The sequence below is a fragment of the Candoia aspera genome, chromosome 3, assembly GCF_035149785.1.
Source record: "Candoia aspera isolate rCanAsp1 chromosome 3, rCanAsp1.hap2, whole genome shotgun sequence".
NCBI lineage: Eukaryota > Metazoa > Chordata > Lepidosauria > Squamata > Boidae > Candoia > Candoia aspera.
In genome coordinates, this window is record NC_086155.1 from 42,052,962 (window position 1) to 42,076,685 (window position 23,724).

At 44.7% G+C, this 23,724-nt stretch overlaps 1 protein-coding gene across 1 annotated transcript in view; it reads left to right on the forward strand.

The window, feature by feature from the left end:
* The first annotated feature begins 1,410 nt into the window (after positions 1-1,410).
* Positions 1,411-23,724, forward strand: part of PLXNA2 (plexin A2) — a 483,155-nt gene continuing 460,841 nt past the window's right edge. Inside the window, exons 1-2 of the mRNA XM_063297455.1 lie at positions 1,411-2,673; positions 6,206-6,388. Coding sequence (XP_063153525.1) covers positions 1,489-2,673; positions 6,206-6,388 — 1,368 coding nt within the window. The 5' untranslated portion in view covers positions 1,411-1,488. The remainder of the gene's footprint in view (positions 2,674-6,205; positions 6,389-23,724) is intronic.

Consider the following 23,724-nt stretch of genomic DNA (forward strand, 5'->3'; position numbering starts at 1 on the left):
GATAGACCAGCCTTTCTCAACCTTATGACCCTGAAGGGACCCTTGAAATATTTTTCAGGCCTCAGGGAACCCTTGCACATTCAGGCTCAAATATAGACCAGTAGTTACAAAATTATTATATTTGTTTCCTGTGTAGGCCTGTAAGGTAAAGGTAAAGGTTTCCCTTGACGTAAAGTCCAGTCGTGTCCGACTCTAGGGGGCGGTGCTCATCTCCGTTTCTAAGCCTTAGAGCCGGCATTGTCCGTAGACATTTTCCGGGTCATGTGGCCAGCATGACGACACGGAACGCCGTTACCTTCCCGCCAAAGCGGTACCTATTGATCTACTCACATTTGCATGTTTTCGAACTGCTAGGTGAGCAGGAGCTGGGACTAGCAACGGGAGCTCACCCCGCCGCACGGTTTCGAACCGCCGACCTTCCGATCGGCAGCTCAGCGGTTTAACCCGCAGTGCATATGCATTAATGGTGTTCTAAAATTAAAAATAAAGAATGAAACTTACCTCTTTAATGTGAAGTTGCCCAAATTTGAAATATTTTTTTAAATAAATCATGAACTCCTAAGGAACCCCTAGTGATCTCTCCCTGATACAGACATATCAATTTATTTTCTTCACAGTCATTACCACTTTCTCAGATGGATGTCCTGGTAGTCTCCCATCTAAGTATTAATCAGGCCTAATTCTGCTTAGCTTTTTTGAGATCAGCCATGAACTAGGTTCTGTCATCTGCTAGGAAGAAGCACTGCTTTATATGCCTTTAACTTCCAGGAGTAAAAAGTACATATGCATGCATCCTTCAGTATCTGAGTACACACATCTGGGCAACCTAACTCAATACCCAAGGTACCAGATTTGAGGATAACTTTGCTTTACACAGATTTTGTAAATCTGATATAATTGTTGTATCTGCAATAATTGTAACCTTTAACTGAGCCCTAAACTTCAAGTTACTAGAAATAGATGTGGTGAGTGCTATATAGATCAACATCTGAAAATTGATGTCCATTACCACCAAACTGAGAATCATAGCACTCTCTGATCTTGTCTAAATAATTTCCCCCTTCTTGCAAAAAAGGGGGAAAACATTCTCACCCCATTTGAGTTTTTAGATCTGGTGATTGGGTAGGTGAATTGTCCGCAAAACATTTTTGTTTTTGAAATCATGGCTCAAAGCATATCATGAGCAGTTTAATTGTGTAATAATTAGTGCACAGAGGCAGGCCAGAGCACTAAAGCTTGCACTGCTTACCCAAATTGGAACCTTGCTTATGGTTTTAGAAATGTCTTAGTTTTATTTCAAAGAGTCTTTAATGGAAATGTCTGCTTAAATTGTAACTCTAGGATGAGATCCATCTAATCTTTTGCTCTGTGCATGTGTTCTTTTTCTTCCTTTCTGTAGAACCATGTAAGGAAAGCTGCTGTGGCTAGAGACGCACACAGGGAGTTTTGAGATATCTGCTCCCTTTCTTCCTTGGTCTTCTCCACAGGATGGAACAGAGAAAGCTCTGGCCTCGGACATGGGACTCCGATGGCTGGTCAGTGGCCTTGGTGTTTCTTTTCTTAGTCTTTTCACAGAATATCGACAGCACTCCTGTCTATAATACATTTCACCCTGAGAACCGTGACTGGACTTTCAATCACTTGACAGTCCATGAAACCACTGGGGCAGTCTATGTGGGAGCCATCAATCGGGTTTACAAGCTGTCTGGAAACTTGACTGTCTTGGTAGATCACAAGACAGGACCTGAGGAGGACAACAAGTCCTGCTACCCACCACTTATTGTGCAACCCTGTACTGAGATCCTGACTCTGACAAACAATGTTAATAAGCTGTTGATCATTGATTACTCAGAAAATAGGCTGCTGGCCTGTGGGAGTCTCTATCAAGGAGTCTGCAAATTGCTGCGCCTGGATGACCTCTTCATCTTGGTAGAGCCATCCCACAAGAAAGAACACTATCTTTCCAGTGTTAACAAGACTGGCACTATGTATGGAGTTATAGTCCGTTCTGAGGGAGAGGATGGGAAGCTGTTCATCGGCACAGCAGTGGATGGTAAGCAGGATTACTTTCCCACCCTCTCCAGCCGGAAGCTGCCACGTGACCCCGAATCCTCAGCTATGTTGGATTATGAGCTCCACAGTGATTTTGTTTCATCACTAATCAAAATCCCTTCAGATACACTGGCCTTGGTCTCTCACTTTGACATCTTCTATATCTATGGATTTGCCAGTGGAAATTTTGTTTATTTTCTGACTGTCCAGCCAGAGACTCCTGAAGGCGTGTCTATCAATTCAGCTAGTGATCTTTTCTATACATCTCGGATTGTGCGTCTCTGCAAGGATGACCCTAAATTCCACTCCTATGTTTCTTTGCCCTTTGGTTGTGTCAAAGGTGATATGGAATATCGTCTACTACAAGCAGCTTACCTTTCTAAGCCAGGGGAGGTGCTTGCCAGATCCCTGAATATCACTGCCCAGGATGATGTCCTTTTTGCCATTTTTTCCAAAGGACAGAAGCAGTATCACCATCCCCCTGATGACTCTGCTCTTTGCATCTTTCCCATCCGTGCTATCAATGCCCAAATTAAGGAACGGCTACAATCCTGCTACCAGGGGGAAGGCAACTTGGAACTCAACTGGCTGCTAGGGAAAGATGTTCAATGTACCAAGGCGGTAAGAATGATCATTCTATTTTAAATAGGCTTACTTTAAAGGAAGGTATGGAGAATATTAGTAGCAATGTTAGAAATTCTGGGATCTAAGAATTTGTTTCTTGGCAAGTAGCTTGAGGAGGAGTTTTCTAAATGAGAAAGCAGATTTAAATACTAGCTCAGGACAATGTTTTTTCAACATTTTTTTCAGGCAGGAATTTAAAAAGTTTCAACTTGACCTACCCATTGTATAAAATAGGTATGAATGGGAATGTTCAAACATTTTCCCACTTATATGTGTTGTTATTATACAGTCTTCTCTGCCTGAAATTGAAAACTATATTTCATTCATTTACCATGATAGAAAAGTGATTTTTTTTAATGCTGAAAGTCATTTTGTTACTAAAGCAATGGACGCCAAAAATAATAAGTAATTGGTTTGGAGGCCTTATATTACACACACACACACACACACACACACACACACACACACATATGTCTGGCCAATCAACCAGACATCATGGCAGTAGACAAGGACCAGAAGACAACAGTGGTGATAGACGTAGCAGTGCCAAGTGACAGCAACACCAGGAAGAAGGAGTATGAGAAGCTAGAAAGTACCAGGGCCTGAAGGAAGAACTAGGAGGATGTGGAAAGTAAAGACCAAAGTAGTCCCAGTGGTGGTAGGAGCACTTGGGGCTATAACTCCTAAGCTGGGAGAGTGGTTCCAACAGATTCCAGGATCAACATCTGAGCTCTCTGTCCAGAAGAGTACAGTGTTAGGAACAGCTAAGACACTGCGCAGAACCCTCAAACTCCCAGGCCTCTGCTAGAGGACCCAGGATTGAGGAAGACATCTACCACCCATAGGGGTGAGGAGGAAATCTCTATCTCTATCTCTATCCAAGAAACTCAAGGTTCCAGTGAACAAATCTCAAACATTATTGACAATTTTAATGACATTTTATCCTCTTTGTCTTAATTAATTCAGCTGCCCCAGGATGATAAATACAAGAGAACTGTGGCCTCCTTGCCTTGGTCAGAATAAAAACAAATTGATTTCTAGTATCATAGCATATAAAGAAAATGGAGTGGCTCTTAGAGGCATTGCTTTTAATGTTTTACATGCATGCAGCCTAACTGCACTCCTGGAATAATCAATAGTGTTAACATGAAGCTCTTTCACTCATATTCTTCTTTTGTACCCCTCAAGTATTTGGTTGATGGGGAATAGGATATTTAACAAGACCAACTCTGATTAGAGAAGAAGAGTTTTTCTACTGACTGCAGGGACCTGGACTACTTTTAACTTGCTACTAACTATCAACTCATTCTTCTTTTTGGATGACTGGGAAGAAACAGGAAATATATTAATTATTATATTGCTTTATTGCTGATACTGGTTTATATCGTATAATTTTTTTTTACCAGCACTGCACTTAATTATAAGTTTATACAAAATAAAAAATTCCTCCTCCTCCTCGTCTTCAGCCATCACATCTCTGCTAGATCCCTTCTTTCCTCCCTCTCTCCCTCCCTCCCTCCCTTCCTTTCTGAAAAAAAGTCTTGGCTGCAACTGAATAGGGAGAATCAAATGTAATTGTGAAAATGACAGTAATAAACTAAACTCAGTTTCAGTTGGATAGGTACTTGGCTGAATCTTGGACCTGTTGAATCATGGAAGTAAAATACTAACTAGGGATACAGATAAAAAGAGCTGTGCATGGATGTGGCTTAGGGTGAAGCATGCACCTTCAGATGGAGATGACATCTGAATCAGTTCTATACATACTTCTGGGATTGTTTTAATTTCTACACCCAAAATAATCCATTGATTTTTTGCAGTCATCTTGATGACTCTCTAAAATACACGCTGTATACTTATAACAAAACGGGAGAAGAAAAGTGTATAAAAGTTTTTTCAATCCAGTGGTTTCACATTCTTGGTGGGTAAGTTTTGGATTTCAGTCCTACTGATACTTCTACAGAATAAAGTTTACTGGAGTCATGGATTGGGCTGCATATTAATCAAATAGGAGATAGGGTCAGTTTTTCTCTGAAGGGCAGGAAGGATAATAGGTAGGAATCTGGACAATCATCCAGGGTTACCCAAGAGTACTTTGCAAAGTCTAGATTTTCTTATATTTAATAGAACAAAATTCTCAGAGGAAACATCAGATGCTGGAGAAGTTGCTGCTGGTTTTTTTCTGCTATCTCACTGTTTCTGTCATTTGAGATAATAGTTTTTAACCTAATAATCTTCTTATTAGGCCTATGCAAATCATTTGATGAGGCACTCCTTTAGATTTGCTCCTCAGAGCTGCAATGCACAGAAGACCATGTGGGACCCACAGAGTGGCTGTGATGAGCCTTTCATTGATTGCTTCATCACACTAAGGAAAAACCAAAGAGGTACTTCACCAAACGACTTGCACAGGCCTGATTCTTAAGCAATTTTTGGCTGCCCAGCATTCATTCCTAATGCAGATTTTGTGAAAACTGTGTACAGTGTATTTGTCATCATTCAAACTCAATCTCACTGAAGTTGAAGTATGAGAACTGGCTGACAAGCTCGAATGAATAGAACCCAGCAAAATTAATCTAGGGACACCAAGGGTATGAAGGTCAGTCTTAAGTTTTTAAACCTAGTGAAGGCTGCAGAGAACTAGAAGTCTGAAGGGCTACAAACCACAGCTGTGTTATTAAAGAGGTAAATGCTGAGATGTTTGTATGCATGTGTGAACTTCTACACATGTGATGTGAGTAGATCTGTAAAGTATCTTAACAAAACTGAGACACAGTGAACAGAAACATAAAGATACGTTTGTTTCGATTGGTACATAAAGATAAGCCTTTTAAGAAGCCTAAAGTAGAAACAGTGATACTGAACACTTCTGGGAAAGGCTTTTTGTTCTGAGGAGGGATGCAATCATTCTGAGCCAAGCAAGAGATTTTAGTAAAGGTTCTTATGTAACTTTCTTCCATCTGAAATGTTTCCGTACGTGCTGCTCTTCTTACAACAGACAGACAAATAAATGGATCATAATAGAAAAAAATATCATCTGCACTTACCTCTTGCCCCATCATCTGAACTACCTGGCAACCATTTCCAGAAAGCGATATTGCCCTCCACTGATCTTCCTCTTGCCCTTAAAGCAGCCTCCATGTCATCTGTTTCTGGCCTTCAGAAATGCTTGCAAGCCACTCACACAACAGGGCAAGAAGTAAGTATAGATGCAGCCAAAGAAAGCAAAGCAAGACAGGCCCTTTAAGCTAGAAGCACGTCACCTCAGAACCTGATTATTCCAGATTTCAAACTCCAGAATGTTGGTTATACTCCAAATGAACAATGGCTTGTCATGTCAGATGTTACTTGCAATTGTTCAAAATTTCTACACCAGTTTTTCCATCTTGTCTTCCAGAGGCATTGGGACCAATAGCCATGTTGGCTGGGAATTCTAAGGGTTGTGGTCCCAATATCATGGAAGACACCAAATTAGGAAGTTGGTCTATTGTTCACTGATCCTTGTGTCTAAATATTTCCTCCCTTTCAGCCAGTTCCAATAGATGACAACTTCTGTGGATTGGACATTAATCAACCACTGGGAGGCTCCATACCAGTAGAAGGAGTGACCCTTTACACATCCAGTCGTGATCGGATGACTTCTGTTACATCGTATGTCTACAATGGCTACAGTGTGGTGTTTGTTGGTACCAAGAGTGGCAAGTTAAAGAAAGTAAGACAACTTTTTACCTCTAGGCATTTCATTTCTCTATGGATATTGATGGCTGGAGGTTTTACAAAATTCTATTTTACCTATTTTCAACCATTATTCAGTTTATTTATTTGTTTGTTTGATTTTTATCCTGCCTTTATTTTTGGTCAGCTCAAGATGGCAAGCATACCTGATGCTCGTGTTTCCTATTTTCCACACAACAACTATTCTGTAAGGTGGATTGGGCTGAGAGAATGACTGGCTCAAAGTCACCCAGCTGGCTTTCCTGCCTAAGAAAGTTTATATTGCTGTAGAGCAGCCTTTCTCAACCTTCTTATCCTGGAGGAGACTTTAAAATAATTTTCAGGTCTCGGGGACCCCTGCATATAATACTAAGACTTCACAAAACAATTTACTTCTAACTTACTCAACCCATGTTTACAATATTTACAACAACAGCAAAGTGGCAGGCTGGCAGCTGAGTTGTTGCATAAAAATTCCCACCACTGTGAGCGCTAGCATTGTGTGGCACATAAAGTTCAATGGTTTGTTTGTTTTTCAGTCACACTCTCTCATGTAAGCCCTACCAAACCCCAGTTGAGAAAGGCTGCTTCAGATTATTTTTCCAAACAGAACAAACATGTTTTGAGAATTCGTCATGCAGTGTGGTGTTTTTGTCCTTACCTTAATGTTGAAGCAGCAGAGGAATGTGTGATTCTCTTCTATGTCTTTCCTTATACAATCATCTCTCCAGTCAACCCTAACTTCCCTGGCTACTTCTGCTTCCATTAAATCCCCAAATCATAAGGATCGATGGGAGTTTTTCTGATCAGGAAGCAAGGGCAGCCAAGGAGAATGCAGAGTGATGTAGAGGTATGTAAACTGAAGTCAGCAAAAACAGACATTGAAAGTATGAAAGCAGTAAAAACAGACTATGAAAATAAGGGGACACCGAAAGCCTATGGTATGTAGGAATTATCATTCAGATTCTTGAGTTTTCTTTGTTTTAAAAAATAAAAATACTCTTGCGTTAATGATTGTCAATATTTCTGTTTCATTTGCTTAATAGTCACTGTTTTCTGCAATTCCAGTTATATTTTTAAAAGGCCAATTTATTTTTGTGTACCTTTCAAACATGATCCAAACTTGATTCTATTTCTGCTTTGGGGCACAATATTTTTCAGGGCTATCCCAATTATTGCACTTTTGAAGACACAGGCCTGTACAACATCTCTGTGTTAATGTGATTTTTTTTTGCTGAAACAAATAGCTTTTGAAAAAGTGGCTTTCATTGGAGTCAAAAGATATTTTTTTTTATTCATCTGTCAGCATATGATAGAGCAGTGAGAAGACTCAATCTATATTTTCCTGGAATTATCACATATTCTCAGGAAACTTTTCATAATGGCCTTTTGTGGTCTTTTGACAGTATGGTATTTGTGGATTAGTTTGTAAATTTGTATCCAGAATATAACATGTCTTAGTCAAATGTTTTTGCAACAGTAATCAAAATGGCCATGTATTATAACGGTAACTGAAAGCCTTTGTTTACAGCAGACAAAATATACTCTTACAGGAAAAAAAAACCGAATGTGAACATTTAAAAAATAAACATTAACATATCTGATACTGATATACTATGTAACTACATTTTAGGAGGTGCAATATGTCAGATATACAGGACATGATTTTATTTTCTAATTTATTCTGCCAGCTTGAATGCTGGGTTTTCTCTGGAATACGCAGTGTTTCTGAACTAGAATTTTCTTTTCCCAATCACTTCATCCAGCAGTTAGTGAAACGTTATTTTGATGAAGTTGCATGAATCAGAAGGAATCTGTCACATATCCTGAGCATCTACTAGACCTCTTCCCCTTTTGAAACCAATGCCGCTTTATTAAAAAGTGTACCACGTTATAAGGAAAATTCAAAGTGCCATATTAGGTCAAGACAGCTTCCATTTTCAGAAGTCATTAGATAACAATATTAGGACTTCTGATCTCCAATATTCTAAATATGTAAGATGCTTCAAGTAATACTGGAACAAACAGCTGCTGGGATGAGCTATGGAATTTGGTTGGTGTCATGAGTGCCGTTGAGCTAAAGTCATCAGCGCAATGGCACACATGACAATGACAAGGAAATAGGTGAAGGGGTACAAGTTAAGTAGCCATCAACCTACAACGACTAACGGCCAACAAACAATAGCCAAATGAATCACGGAGCCACCCAAACCATCAGCGGCAATACAACGGGGATCGCCCAGCTGAAAGCAATCAGCAGAGGAATGGAAACCTGATGATGGGCGATCCCGGAAACCCTCACCCACCGGCAGGGCAACGCATGGGACAAAAGGGGGGTGACGTGACCGTGAGCGAGGGGGCGCTGACCGGCGCGGGGTATTTAAACCCCGCACCGGCGCGCTCCTGTCACTCTCAGCTTTTTTCTACCAACGCTGTACCTGCCCTGCAATAAACCAGAGCCTGATTCGCAAACCAGTGTCTGAACGTTATTCAGAGATAGGCAGCGCATGACATAAAGCTGAGAGTCATAAACTCAGCCTCGCCGAGCCCCACCGGACGACAACGAGCCGCGGGAGGAGTAGACGGCGAGAAGACCAGCAAGATGAGGCCGGAACGGCGCGGGCAAGGAGGGCGAGCCGCGCGGCAAGAGACAGAGGAGGACCGACCAAGGCCAGAGGCACCGCGGACTCCCGGAGCCATGGACGCCCACCCCACCCGACCCGAGCCTCAGCTCCAACCCCAAGGGGAGATGGCGACGGAGGCAACCCGACCGCGGGAGGGAGCAGCACGACTTCCGAAACCAGCGGAGGACCCCGCGCCCCACATCGCACCCCAGCAACGGGCGTGGAGCGACAGCCACAAGGTGCTCAACACGGAGGAGGACGACGGAGACACCCATCAGACGGAGGAGGAAGCGGACCCGCGGCAGAGGGACGATGAACCCCACCGGCAACCCACCCCCGAGGACGCGCCAATGGAACCGACCCCAGCGGCGGCGCGGGCTGTGGACGAGGAGGCACGAGCTGAACTCGCGGCCATGCGGGCTCAACTGACGGAACTCCGGACCATGCTCCAGGCGCTTATGCCCCCCGCGCCACCCAACGACGTCCCCGCACAAGCCCACACCCCGAGCGAAGCACCGAACCCACACGGGCCAGCGGAGAGCCAGCAGACGGCACAGGCGGCCGACACCACACCCCGGGAAGCGAGAGGCGGGGCCGCACAAAACGCCCGGGCCCCAAAGGACTTCCCCATCTTCTTCGATGGGACCCCCACAAAACTCTCGTTTTTCGTGACCAACGCTAGGGAGTTCATGGGGAGGCACGGACACTCCTATGACTCCGAGGCCGACAAGATCGCCGCCGTGGCGATCAAACTCCAAGACAGGGCGGCGGACTGGTACGTCCAACTGTACGAGTCCAGCTCCCCCGCCCTCGCCACCTTCCCTGCTTTCATCAAAGAGATGAAAAACTACTTCGAAGACCCCCTAGCTAAAGTACGGGCGAAAAGCGCACTCCAAAGACTTAAACAAGGCACACGCACGGTCCCTGACTACGCCCTGGAGTTCAAAGCCCTCGCGGGGAAGGTCAGCGACTGGTCCGAGACCACCCTGCTGGAAATCTTCAAAAGGGGGCTCAACCGCGATGTTCTCCAATGGGCCCTCTACCGCGACGACCCAGAAACGTTACACGGGTGGATCCACCTCGCGGGGAAAGCCGAACACGCGCACCGCACCTTCCTCATGACAACCACGGAAGACACAAACTATGCCGGGAAAAAGGTACCCGCACCACACGGGGGGATGGCCGGCCCCATATACCCAAAAAAGAAGTTCAACCGGGAGCCCTGCGGGAGGTGTGGCAAATTAGGGCACAAGACGGCGGATTGCTTCGCCAACCGACCGCCGACCAGCGCGCCCAAGCCCACCCCGAAAATTAGCCCCAAACCACCCAACCCGGGGCCGCCTCCTCACCGCCGAATGACCGTGGCCACAGCGACACCGGAAGAGGGCTGGGACGCTTACTGGGGGGAAGAGGACAATACCGACCCCGACCAGCCGGCGGGAAATGCTCCCCGCTTGCCCTGAGATGCGTGGCGAGGCAGGCGGTGGGACAGCAACGCGGACCACCTCAACGGAACGACAAAAGCTCCGTAATATTGGCAGCAATTCAACTCTCTGCCGGCAACGGAGCCACCACGGCCGCGGCACTAGTGGACTCGGGGTGCTCAAAAAACCTCATCCACCCCGACCTAGTCGCCAAACTCGACCTCCGCTGCTTCCCCCTCCCCACGCCGCTGGCATTCCACCAGCTGGACGGCTCTACAGCGGGAGGGAAACCAGCCACGCTACAAACCGAGCCGGTCACCCTGCAAATGGGCACTCACACCGAGCGCACATCGTTCGTAGTCACGCACATCGGACGGCCCATTGCAGTCCTGGGGATGCCATGGCTCGCGAAAAACAACCCGCGGATCAACTGGGCGACCCGCACCTTCACATTCGGCGACGGCGAGTATCGAGCACCAGTACCAGCTGGCAAAAGCAACCCCACGGTAGGACGAGCGGAGGCGACCACACAAGACAACGCCGCTACCACAGCAGACCTACCAGAACAATACGCCGACTTCTCCGAGGTCTTCGGAGAGGCAGAGGCGGACCAACTACCCCCCCACCGCAAGACGGATTGCCGGATCGACCTACTGCCCGACGTCCCCTTACCTAGACCAAAGATCTATTCGATGACCCCGAAGGAGATGGCAACCCTCCGGGAGTTCATCGATAAAAACCTAGACAGGGGATTCATAGAGCCAGCATGCTCACCGGTCGGAGCCCCCGTCTTATTCCGGGAGAAGAAAGACGGGACCCTACGGCTCTGCACCGACTACCGGGGCCTAAACGCGGCTTCCCTGTCCAACAAATACCCCTTACCCCTGGTGAAGGACATGCTCGCCCACCTGTCCACGGGCAAAGTCTTTTCCAAATTGGACCTTCGCGAGGCGTACTATCGCATCCGAATCAGGGAGGGGGACGAATGGAAGACGGCGTTTAACTGCCCCCTAGGCGCTTTCCAGTACAAGGTACTGCCCTTCGGACTTGCGGGGGCCCCTGGGGTGTTCATGCAGCTCATCAATGAGGTACTGCATGAACATCTGTTTAAAGGGGTCCTGGTCTACATCGACGACGTCCTTATTTACACAAAAACACACGAGGAACACGTAACCTTAGTCAGGCAAGTCCTCGACAAGCTCAGAAGGGCGCAGCTCTATGCGAAGCCTACAAAGTGCGAGTTTCACAAAGAGCGCCTAGACTATTTGGGGTATCGAATCTCCGGGGACGGCATCGAAATGGACCCCGCAAAAGTCGAAGCGGTGCTAAACTGGGAGCGGCCCCGCAACAGACGGCAACTACAGAGCTTCCTGGGATTCGCGAATTTCTACAGGTCATTCGCCCGGGGGTTCGCTGAGATAGCCCTCCCCTTAACGGACCTCCTCAAAACCAAAGGGGTGGGGGACACCCGACGCGCCAAGAACCCAGGCACAGTGCTGAATTGGACTCCCGCGTGCCAGACCGCATTCGACAAGCTGAAAGCGCTGTTCACTACGGAGCCAATCCTCGCGCACCCGGACCCAGAACGGCCGTTTGTGGTCCAAGCCGACGCCTCAGACTTCTCCCTGGGAGCCATCCTGCTACAGAAAGACTCCACGGGGCTCCTGAAACCATGCGCCTACCTGTCAAGGAAGTTCTCCGAGACAGAGAGGCGATGGCACGTCTGGGAGAAAGAAGCCTTCGCGGTGAAATCGGCACTAGAGACATGGCGACACCTACTCGAGGGAGCCACCCAACCATTCGAGGTCTGGACGGACCACCGGAACCTCGAGGCCCTACGAACGCCTAGACGCCTTAGCCCAAAACAGGTCCGATGGGCCCAATTCTTCAGCCGCTTTGATTTCCAGCTGAAGTTCATGCCGGGCAAGAAGAACTTCCTGGCCGACGCCCTCTCCCGACTGCCCCAAGACGAAGAGCCCGCCCCAGACACCATTGGGACGGTCCTATCCGCCTCGCAACTGGGGATGGCCGTGACCACCCGAAGCGGCGCACGGAGGCAGCTCGACGCTACGGCGCAGCCGACGGCGGGACAACCGGCGACGGAAAGAAGCCAACCGCAACTACCAGGGGGAATGCGCACGGACCTCGCCGCCGCCCTCAAAACTGACCCCTGGTTCCTGGCGAACCCCGACAAGGTAACGATGGCGCAAGACCTGGCATGGGGGGAAGGCAGAATCTACGTCCCGGACTCGCAACGCCAGGCGATCTTGCATAGGTCACACGACGCCAAGCAAGCGGGATACTTTGGGTTCCTCAAGACCCTACACCTAACACGGCGCCAATTCTGGTGGCCCGCGCTCAGGCGAGACGTAAAAACCTACGTGGCGTCCTGCCCAACGTGCGCTAGGGCCAAACGGGCACCAGGCAAACCCGCGGGGCTATTGCAACGGGTGGCAGAACCCTCCCGCCCATGGGAGGAAATCTCTATGGATTTTATAGTGGACCTCCCACCCAGCCAGAAGAAAACGGCCATTTGGGTGGTGAAGGACTACTTCTCAAAGCAGGCCCACTTCATCCCCTGCACGTCGGTCCCATCCTCACAACAGCTAGCCAAACTCTTCCTCATCCACGTGTACAGGCTACACGGATGTCCCGCACGTGTGGTGACCGACAGGGGCACACAGTTCACCTCCAAATTCTGGCGGGCCTTCCTGAAGCTGACGGGGACCCAACAGGCCCTATCTACGGCTTGGCATCCTCAGACGGACGGAGCCACTGAGGTTCTTAATGCCACCTTAGAGCAATTTATACGATCATATACGAACTACCACCAAGACGACTGGGCTGAACTGCTCCCGTTCGCCGAAGTCGCATACAACAACGCCGTCCACACGAGCACGGGGAAAACTCCGTTCGAAGTAGTCTCGGGGCGCGACTTCGTCCCCATACCGGAGCTACCTCAACCCCCGGAACCCCAGGTGGACGCCAGCGACTGGGGACGGAAGATCGCGGAAGCATGGCCAGTAATCACGGCGGCGCTGAAGGAGGCACAGGCTGCTTACAAAGAGCAGGCCGACAAGCACCGGCGCCAACAACCGACGTTCCAGGCGGGGGATATGGCCTATCTATCCACCAAGTTCCTAAAGTCAACCCAACCCTCGAAAAAACTGGGGCCTAAGTACATCGGGCCGTTCCGAGTCACGCAAATAGTGAACCCGGTAGCAATACGCCTGGACCTGCCACACAACCTCCGGAGACTCCACCCGGTGTTCCACACCAGCCTCCTAAAACCGGCAACCACCTCCCGATGGCACCCAAGCACGCCACAGCCCGCACCGCTAATGATCGACGGGCAACACCACTTCGAGATAAGGGACATCCTCGACTCCCGCAAGCAACGAGGAACTCTACACTATCTGGTCAGGTGGAAACACTTCCCCCACCCGGAATGGGTGGCGGCGCACAACGTTAACGCGCCTGACCTGACCAGAGCATTTCACCGGGCATACCCCGACAAACCGCAACCAAGGTCAGCAAAACCAAACCCCCCCCCGCAGGCCCCCCCCCGCCTCCCGTGCCCCAAGGGAAAAGGCCCCCCCCAAGCCCGCGACTTGGGTGGACCTTCCCCCCCCCGGGACTCACTCCCCCCGCCCCGGGCCCACGGGGTGGTGACAAACGATCGCCAGCACCCTCCCCCCGCCCCCCGGCCGCGGGGGAGTGGCAAGCAAGTCAACGGGGCAACCTGGGGGCAACGCCCAGGAGACACAACAAAGGCGACGCACTCTAAATAAGAAAAGAAGGGCCCTACCTGGAGCTGAGAAGCACCCGACCAGCCACGCCTCTCGCCTCGCCGAACTGAGCCAAACAAACAGGGTGTGGTTGGAGCATGCGCACGCCAGGTCAGAACCCGAGCATGCGCACCATGGACACACCCTGGGAAGGCACGTGGTAGAGGGAGGAGCAAAGGGAGGGGCGACAACTACTCCGGCGGGAACTTTGAAAAAAAAAAAAAAAAAAAAAAATTTGGCGTTTTGACAGCTCCACGGGGAAAACCCAGAAAACCGGGGGAGAACACTATTCGAAAAGGGGGCAGTATGTCATGAGTGCCGTTGAGCTAAAGTCATCAGCGCAATGGCACACATGACAATGACAAGGAAATAGGTGAAGGGGTACAAGTTAAGTAGCCATCAACCTACAACGACTAACGGCCAACAAACAATAGCCAAATGAATCACGGAGCCACCCAAACCATCAGCGGCAATACAACGGGGATCGCCCAGCTGAAAGCAATCAGCAGAGGAATGGAAACCTGATGATGGGCGATCCCGGAAACCCTCACCCACCGGCAGGGCAACGCATGGGACAAAAGGGGGGTGACGTGACCGTGAGCGAGGGGGCGCTGACCGGCGCGGGGTATTTAAACCCCGCACCGGCGCGCTCCTGTCACTCTCAGCTTTTTTCTACCAACGCTGTACCTGCCCTGCAATAAACCAGAGCCTGATTCGCAAACCAGTGTCTGAACGTTATTCAGAGATAGGCAGCGCATGACAGTTGGTCAGCTTCTTGAAACAAATGTGGAGAAATAAATAAATAATATAGAACCCCTTTGTCAGGGATGCATCTTAGACTCCTAGCTGTATAAGGTGCCCAGAAGCCTGAGCAACAAAAGTAGAAGAAAAATTGTATAAGTAATAAATCAGAAATTTTATTTTCTACTATCAGAAATCAGTTAACTGGCTTTTACACTAAAAAGGATTCTGTTCAAGTGGAGAAACATGCAGCTTTTCCAGGTTTTCAGTATTAAAAGCACATCTGGCTACTTTCATAGTGATGTTATTGTCTAGAAGTAAGATGTGCTATATTTAAGGCTCATCTCTTTATGCTTGGTCACATATTTCTGTAGAATATGGATACAGTAATTAATCTCTTCTGAGTTATCCTCTATAGATATTTATAAAAAATCTGGAAAGATGTATTCTTAATTTCATTTTTGCTTTTTAGCAGTCAAAATCCTGGTACTGGCAGCAACTCCCTTCTAATTTTTAAGAAAAATATATGAGTCAATTGGCAATGGTAGTCTTTCAAAGGCCATAGTCTAACACAGGCATTGCTGTTCTACACTCTAATCTTGCTGTTCGCCATTCTGCCCTTTCCATGGACTTTCTCCTGTGACTAACTGACCCATTAGATAAAATTCCTTATGGCCTGCATTACAAAAGCAGACTACTTGCCCAAGGGGCATTCTACATTCCTTTGCCTTTAAACAAAGGCTTCCTTTTGTGAAACTTGGGAAGCCGTGATTCATTGTGGCTTTTTCTTCACACATATTCATGGTAAGCAGTAAAGCTCTGTGGTAAATTAGATGTTCACATAAATTTAAACTTTCCATTCCACTTAGTGTTAACAACAGCTTTAGTTTAGAAATTGGTGGTTTTTAACCAGTCATGGACATAACCTCACTGCTGAGTGATATCATTTCCCATTTGACTGTTGAGAATGCAGCCTGATACCCCAGGTCATAAGCAGTAATAATTTTCTCTTAGGATTAAAAGAAGGGAATAGACAGTGATTGTTTGCCTCCCAGTGCAGACTCCATGCCCCTAAAAATCTGCTCTGGAGAGTTGGATAAGGTTTCAAAAATCCAGATAACCATTGTATGATGGTTAAAAATCCAGATAACATGTATGATGACACAAGTATGTTTTAGTCTAGGAAAGCAGATCTGCTCATTTTTGCACCACCATCCCCATAAAATCAAGTGATACTAGACTAAAAGTTTACGAGTCAGTGCATGAGATCAATCCCACATTGCATAATTAAACTCGTGTGTGTGTGTTTAAATGTAGAACAGTGCAATCCTTTGCATGATTATTCATAAGTAAGACTTATGTGTTCCATAGGCCTTAATCCCATGCAATTGTTAATGTATATTTGTACAGAATTTGTCTCACTGCCTACAATTTTATAGACTCATTCCCTGAAAATAGTTGCACTGAACATGCAAACATCTGAGCTGTTGACCTCTGGCTTAATTTCAAGACTGTAGATGGTTTGTCACTCCATAATTGTTGTTTTCAGTAACACTCTTAATATTGACCACAGCTACTAGTAGTACTATACAGTACTTAGTTATTGGTTTGGTAAGTTCTTATGTAATTCATCTTTACCTGTTTGTCTCTATACTCTGTTTGAAACAACATTTTTCAAAGGTATGCTAATTAAATAGTGTGTGGCATCAGTGTATGTGCGGGTGTGCTTAGGCTACTGCATTTTTGGCTGGAAAGGCTTTACTTTAAAATGCACTTAAAGAGAGTAGCTTGTATCTTAATGTTGGTTATTTAGTGTACCAAGGGAAATTGTGTTTCATTAATTATGTAGGATTACTAAAGGACTGCTCTTTTGGGGTTGGCTTAATCCCTGATGGCATTTCTATAGTGAAAGCTTTTTTCAACGGATGCATTTTTGATGCAAAGTAGATTTATAGGATTTAGGCTGCTTTGCTGCATTTACAGAGTCATATAGGGTCATCACATCTGGGTTGCAAAACTCCAGATGACCACTAGAGTTTTCTGTACCCCTCTACAGATATTTAATCTTGGTTTGAATGTTTGCAAGCCATATATATGGAAGCTCTAGAACAGTGTGTTTCTCAATCTCAGCAACTTTAAGGTATGTGGACTTCAACCCCTACTGAGAAACACTGTCCTAGTGTAATATATAAAAAGATGAAATGTGTATCGATGTTAATGCTTTTTACATTCAAGAGGTCAGGAAACATTTATTAGAAATTAAAATTCCAAAAATTTAAACAAAAATATTTGTATTAGCACAGGTGTTAAGCAGGATTATTAGTAGTGGGATAGGATGCTTTTCTCAGCAATCCTGATTAAAATCATGTTTCCAGAGCAGGAACTAAGCAATTTGTTGCCAGGAATGAGGTTGCTGGAATTGAAGGCTTGGGGGACTTCCCTCTTACTCCCCTCAGTGACCCTGTTCAAACTGCTGATTTTCTCATCACTACATTTTAGTTGTGGGAAGAAACTCTGAGTCTTGAGGGGATTTGCCAGGATATGGTACAAATGTGCCATTCAAGCAAGGGTGAATTTACTTAAAATGTACTTATTGGGTTGAGCCAATGACTTCTCCCTGTAAAAGGATTGTTGTACTTTAGAGCTCAGAGCTTTCTGTGCTCAGTGCTCTCCTAGAAAACTATTTTCAGTGTTTGCTTCTTACCTGAGGGGAGAAGCAACAACAGTTGGAATCGTTTTTGATATTTTTAGGTTAATATGTACTCTAGATGAGAAGAATATAAATGTGGAAATCACTGAATGAGGAATGAATTATTGATGAAAATTACAAAGGACCCCCCCATAAAATCAGAAAACAGGCTTTTATGTTAATTGTAAAAAATCATCAGCATCCTAAGTCCAAAACCTTTTTGCATATCTTTTTACTACCCTGTGTGTTTTTACTGATATTAAGGCATCTGAGGACCTCTGATCTTAAGGTTATGCATGTTTCAGTTCCTCCTGCTTCCTAAAACAGGGACTCGTCTTTTGTAAAAATCTGTTCCTGTGGGTGTGGCCAACAGTGATCGAGGAGAATTTAAATGGTTTTAGGAAATGTTTCTCTCTGAAATTTTATTTATAATGGGAACAGGATCAGGGTGTTAACAATGGATGGGACACAAATCTGCTGTGGAATTATCCAGATACTTTGCAGCTGCCTGCCTCAGTTTCCCAAATGTGGCAAATAGTTTGGCAGTCTTAAAACGTTATGGTGTAGAAGTGATTTGTAAAATAAAATCACCATTTAAAAAAGTATTACTTGATGACCAGTCTGAGTTCGGAACTGGGAGTCTTGATTGCCACAATAATCCATTATCTGTGGTCTTCTGCTGAGTTGATTTTTTTCTCCTTTTGCCCTATGGGGATTTTCTTGCTGGAAAGGATTTGGGATGCTGATTCTGACTGTATCATTTTCTAAACTTATCCCTGTGTCTTATGAGGATTCATAACCGAAAACAGGGCATTATTTCAGTGATGTGCTACTTCCCCTTAGTCGATTAGTCAATATCTGTGAAATCCTTATTGCTAATCTATTTGTCTCTTTTGGCTTCTATGTTGCAAAGCATCTAACAGCAGTTGAAGGAACTGCAGTCTTTTCTTGGTGTAGGCTGTGTCATATCCTGATAGGTGGTGTATCTAATATGCCTAAATTTAACCGCAAAACATTCCATCTTAAAGCCAAACAGAACATTAGGATATGAATGCTGTTCTGACTGTAGTAAACAAATACTGTATATACGTGTCTTGGCTACAATAGCTCCACAACTTGGAGAAAGTCAAAATTGATAATTCAGTTTTGATAATAACAGCTCTTTAGGTACACTTGGGATTTACTGTGTCTTGGCTGGTGGCACATGAGGAACGGAGGAATGGAGATAAAAGTTTAATTCTGACCACCTACAAATTCACAAATCTGCCAGTGCCAGGAATGCCTTTGTCCAGCTTTCATTGTTCTCATTCTCAAGGAAAGTACACATAGCCCCACGTGGTATTTCCAGGTGAAGCTCTTGTGCAGTTGCCGTATCTCATACATAGAGGTTTACAGGGTGATTGAAAAAGGACCCTCCGTTTCTTATTTTCCTGTAATGTCTTCTTTGGTTTATTTTTCCCCTTCTGATAAAAGCAGCCTAGAGTCCTGGACCTCTGATGAATATAATGGATCACTTTTGCAGATAATGCTTTTTTGTGATCCCCCCCCCACCTTTTCAATATTTTACAGAAAGACCTTTCTCTGTGAGAATCATCTAGGATGGTTTCAGATCTTTATTTCCAGTAGTCATCATTTTGGGTCAAATCAAACTGACAGTATTTAACTTCCGGGTTTGGTGAGCACACAGTTTTCCAGTAGGAAAGCACTGCTTAAGATGAAATAACAAGCGATGGGTACTGAAAAATCAATGCTTGTTTATGAAACTAACATTTTGTCATTGTGATTCAAGTCTGAAGCTTTTGGAGATATGGAAACACTTTAGGTCTGCCACCAATTGCAAGGAGGCGTGTGACCGCCTGTGTGTGTGTGTGTGTGTGTGTGTGTGTGAGTCCTGAGGTGGCATTCAGTGCTGTCTTCTCTATGGCTATAAAACCCCTCCCCCTCCCCCTTTTCTCCAGCAACCTGCCAGTCACAGCTATAACTGACTTTTGGAAAAGAGGGGATTCTGTCTGCTCTAAAAAAGCCAGAGCTTAATGCTGCTTCCCCCATAATGAGATTGGCGAGCTTCCCAGACTCCTGCTAGTGAGCTTGCTGTTTGTTTTGTTATTTTATGAGCCCCAGAGGGCTGAGTGAGCTGGGCTTTTGGAAGCTGGGCAAGGCCAGTGCTGGCAGTTTATTTACAGTTTACAACCCGCCTATGGGGGAACTTTATTTTTGTGACAAGTTTAGAGACTACTGGATCCTCCAGGGAGTAGGCCAAACTTTATCCATGTCAAATCGCAGAACACTTGGCTCTCCTGAGGCAAGGAATGAGGTAGACTGGGTAGATCTAAATTCTGGCAAGGGACTAGAAGTTTTGTTCAACTGTTTGAAACTGGGTGTCATGATGCTATCTGGGTAATTCAGCATAATATTTTCTCATGATCCTTTCCCATTATTTTTGTAGTCTCTCTACTACCAGTAATTGTAGTTGTCTTGGCATGCTTCCATATGCACATTTTTACATAAGGCAATTTCAATCATGTTTTACACATGGCTTGAATATGCAAAAGTAGCCAAATCGTAATTTCAGAAATGATGATAGGCACTTATTTAAGTCCCAGAGGAATTTCAGTGAGATTAAACCACTTTAAATTCCATAGAAAATGAGTTTAAAACAATAAAAACTGTTAGCAAGCTATGAGATTTGCACCAGCATTTAAACAGGTGGAATAACAGTAGATATCTGAGAAAACTCTGCCATGGAAAACTTTTCATACTGTTTGGAAATAGAGGAAATCTTGGTGATGTCAAATCAGAGACAACTCCCTAATGAAGGAATGCTGAGAACATTGTTTCAGTAGATAAGGACAAAATAATCTAGACTCCATGATAAGTTGTGTGTCTTTTCATTTGGTGGTTTTTAACTAAAGCACACTGGGCATTTTGCATCTTGTGAGAAAGGTCTTTTTGGGTTCTAGCCAGAAGAGACTTGATGTTTTCTCTCTCTGCCTTTATTTTTTCCCCACATCTTAAATTGGCATCTATTCCATTAATTTCAGTAAGCCAGAAGAGCCTATGATCCCAAGATCAAAAGTGGTCTTCTGGATACTTTCTTGAGATCCACTGTGAATGCTCAGAATTGTCTTGCTTTTCTTCCACTTTCTTGTTCCATCTAACCTAACAATGTTTCTATCTATTAGCAGTGCACCAGCTAATGCACAGAGTAGATGCTATGGTTGCTGGGCCTTTTCTATGGGGCTTTCCAGAATAGTTAGAAAAGTAGTAAATCAGGAGAGGAGGCTTTATATTCCCTCCCTGACAGTAAATTACACTGAAATCACTGGGAGGGCAGGGAGAAGACTGTGTGTGTGCCTGTTCGTGCGCATATATATGGCCATGCATATGCATGGCCCCTGGCTAGGGTTACCAGACATCCAGCAAAAGGAGGATGTGTCCTCCTGTTGGTCATCCTCCATCTGTCAGGCGTAGCCTTGAAATTGAATATTGTCTGACTTTTTGTGGGTTTTTGTGCTTTTTTGGACTGTTTTCACAACCATAGTCTGTCAAACTTTTGTGTACTGTGACCTTGTAAATTGTCTACTTCTTTCTTTCCCTCATCTGCCAACAGACTTGACAGCCTAGATTTATGTTATGTAATTCCTGATTCTAGCAATTGGCTTCAATCCAGCCTCTTCAAATCTATGATCACTGTACTCTATAGATCACATGACTCGTCATAACTTTCTGTGATGAAATTTGAAAAGCATGTCATTATCAATTCTATATTATCACTAGCATATGTTCTTGAAAATAAAGATGTGTTCGAAAAATACTGCAATTGAAAAATCAGCCTTTCTGGTGCTGGAAAACATAATTTCATACACATGTAGACCTAAGTACCTTTTTTTTCAGATTTTGCTATAATTTTTGTCATGGATGCCAAGAAAGTTAAACAATTAGTGTGTCTTCCTTTCCCCCCATTTGTCCTCCTTTCCAATTGTCCATGTCATCCTTTGTCTGTGTAGATATCTAGTAACCCAACCCCTGACTCATTACTCAGCAATACATTCAAATCTCAGAGACAACATAGCTTCCCATCCTGAAATAGACAAGGTGCTCCCACCTTATAGATAAACAATCCTGCAGGGAAGAAAAAATCCCATTCATTCCACAGCTATCTTGGCAACCTATACAATTGCATTTGAAAATGGTTAAAATTTTCATTCTTATGAAATTCTACCATCCACCAGAATCATTTTCCAATGTGAACATAATCATTCCGCTGGTATGGATGACTGTACAAACTCTGGCTGATTGCATGGATGTGTCATGCTCCTCGATCAAATGTTCCCAGTACATCTTATCGTGCTCGCATCCATTTTGGTGCAACTTGTGTCAGCTTGTGAGTTGACCAGCAGGGAGGGGGAACATGCTTGGAGTGTGAATCATCCTGTTTAGACTACCACCTTTCAGCACCAAGGTCATCCACAGAAAACCGTTACAGACAACTGCTGGCACGAGAAGGAGGGGTGTATAGCTAAGGGTGCAGTGGGGAGGAATTTGAACTTTAAGAGTTTTAATTGTAGAAATGTGTGGGAAATTTCATGTGCAACTTTTTCTCTGTATTGGAGTCTTCACACCATTAAAATAGATTTCTAAGCAAAAGCTTATGAGTCGTAATTGAATGAGTGCATGAGCATTCCAGCCATCACAGGATGCATCCATGTATCTCTGAGAAAAATACAGCCATTAGTTTGCCATTACCTTCTTCTAGGATTTTTTAAATTTTCCAGTCTAGCCTGATAGCTCTGAAATTTCCTAGTGTACTCTAAGTCAAGTACTAATCACCATGACCACTCACACAGATACAAATATACACAGAATGCTACTGTTAAAAGTCCTAAGAATTGTATGAAATTAATGAAGTATTACATGCAAACATATGAACACAGATTTCTCTGCAACAACCTGGAAAAGTCCCTTCAAGGACTTTCAAAGATTTTAAAAATATTGTCAGTTTCACCTGTTAGTGATAATGTTTTGCCAAATTGCAGCAGAATTAGGGAGATTGTTGGGCTGTTGATTGCTGGAACCTAAGCCCCAGAGGTAAAGAAACATACTGTGCTTATCTAAATAATGCTGAATTTTCCAGGTTTCAGTATTAATCCTAATTTATACCAAACCATTAAACCATACTGCAAGGAAACAGAGGGGAAAAGAATGGCTTTTCAGGAGGGTAGGGGTGTAACCATTAATATGCAAAGATTATTTCAGAAATATGAGATTTTCTGCAGATAAGGAGTGAAGGCTTGGGAAGGAATAAAGTTCTTCTCAAAAGATGCTAACAAAGTGTAATCAGTAATACAACAGGGGAGGGAAATTGTTAAATATGTTTGGAGTAAACATATATAAATTGTATTTAATTTTTGTCTTGGCTTTTTGAAGGATGAAAAAAAAATCTCATGTCAAATCTGAATTCCAGTGAGTTCTTTACTTACCCACGGCAAGTTGCTGAGACATACCTACCTACCTACCTCATCAGCTTTCCATCGGTAACTAAAGGAATATAGCAAATATAGCAGATGTTTGCTGGATATGGTTTAGAGACATAATGTGTCTATATTTGGAAAATAATGTCCTGGTTTTTGCTTTACTAAAAGCACCAAATGTCTGAGCTGAGCGTATCACACTAGTAAAGGTCAACTTTAAAAGCTGGGGGAGGTGGCTTTTTTCCCCCCCAAGTGTGAGTCATGGCAACAGATATTTAAAGCACTGGTCACAATCTGAGCCTAACTAATTTAATCCTGCTGTATCTGGTTTTAAAATGATCTTCTTACTTACTCTAGTGCTTTCTATTGCTATCTTCTTGTTAGATATACTATTGCCTAAAATGCATTGTGATGGCTTTATTAGAGTAAAGAATCATATGGGAATACAACATGTAAATATTATGCTGGGAAACATTTTGTTCTAGTTGTGGTTCAGATTAATGAAGGGGAACCTGAACTACCCAGAGTCATTTGCCTAGATGGAGAATGGAGAAATGTGATTGATAAATAAATAAATAAATACATTTAAAGCTGATG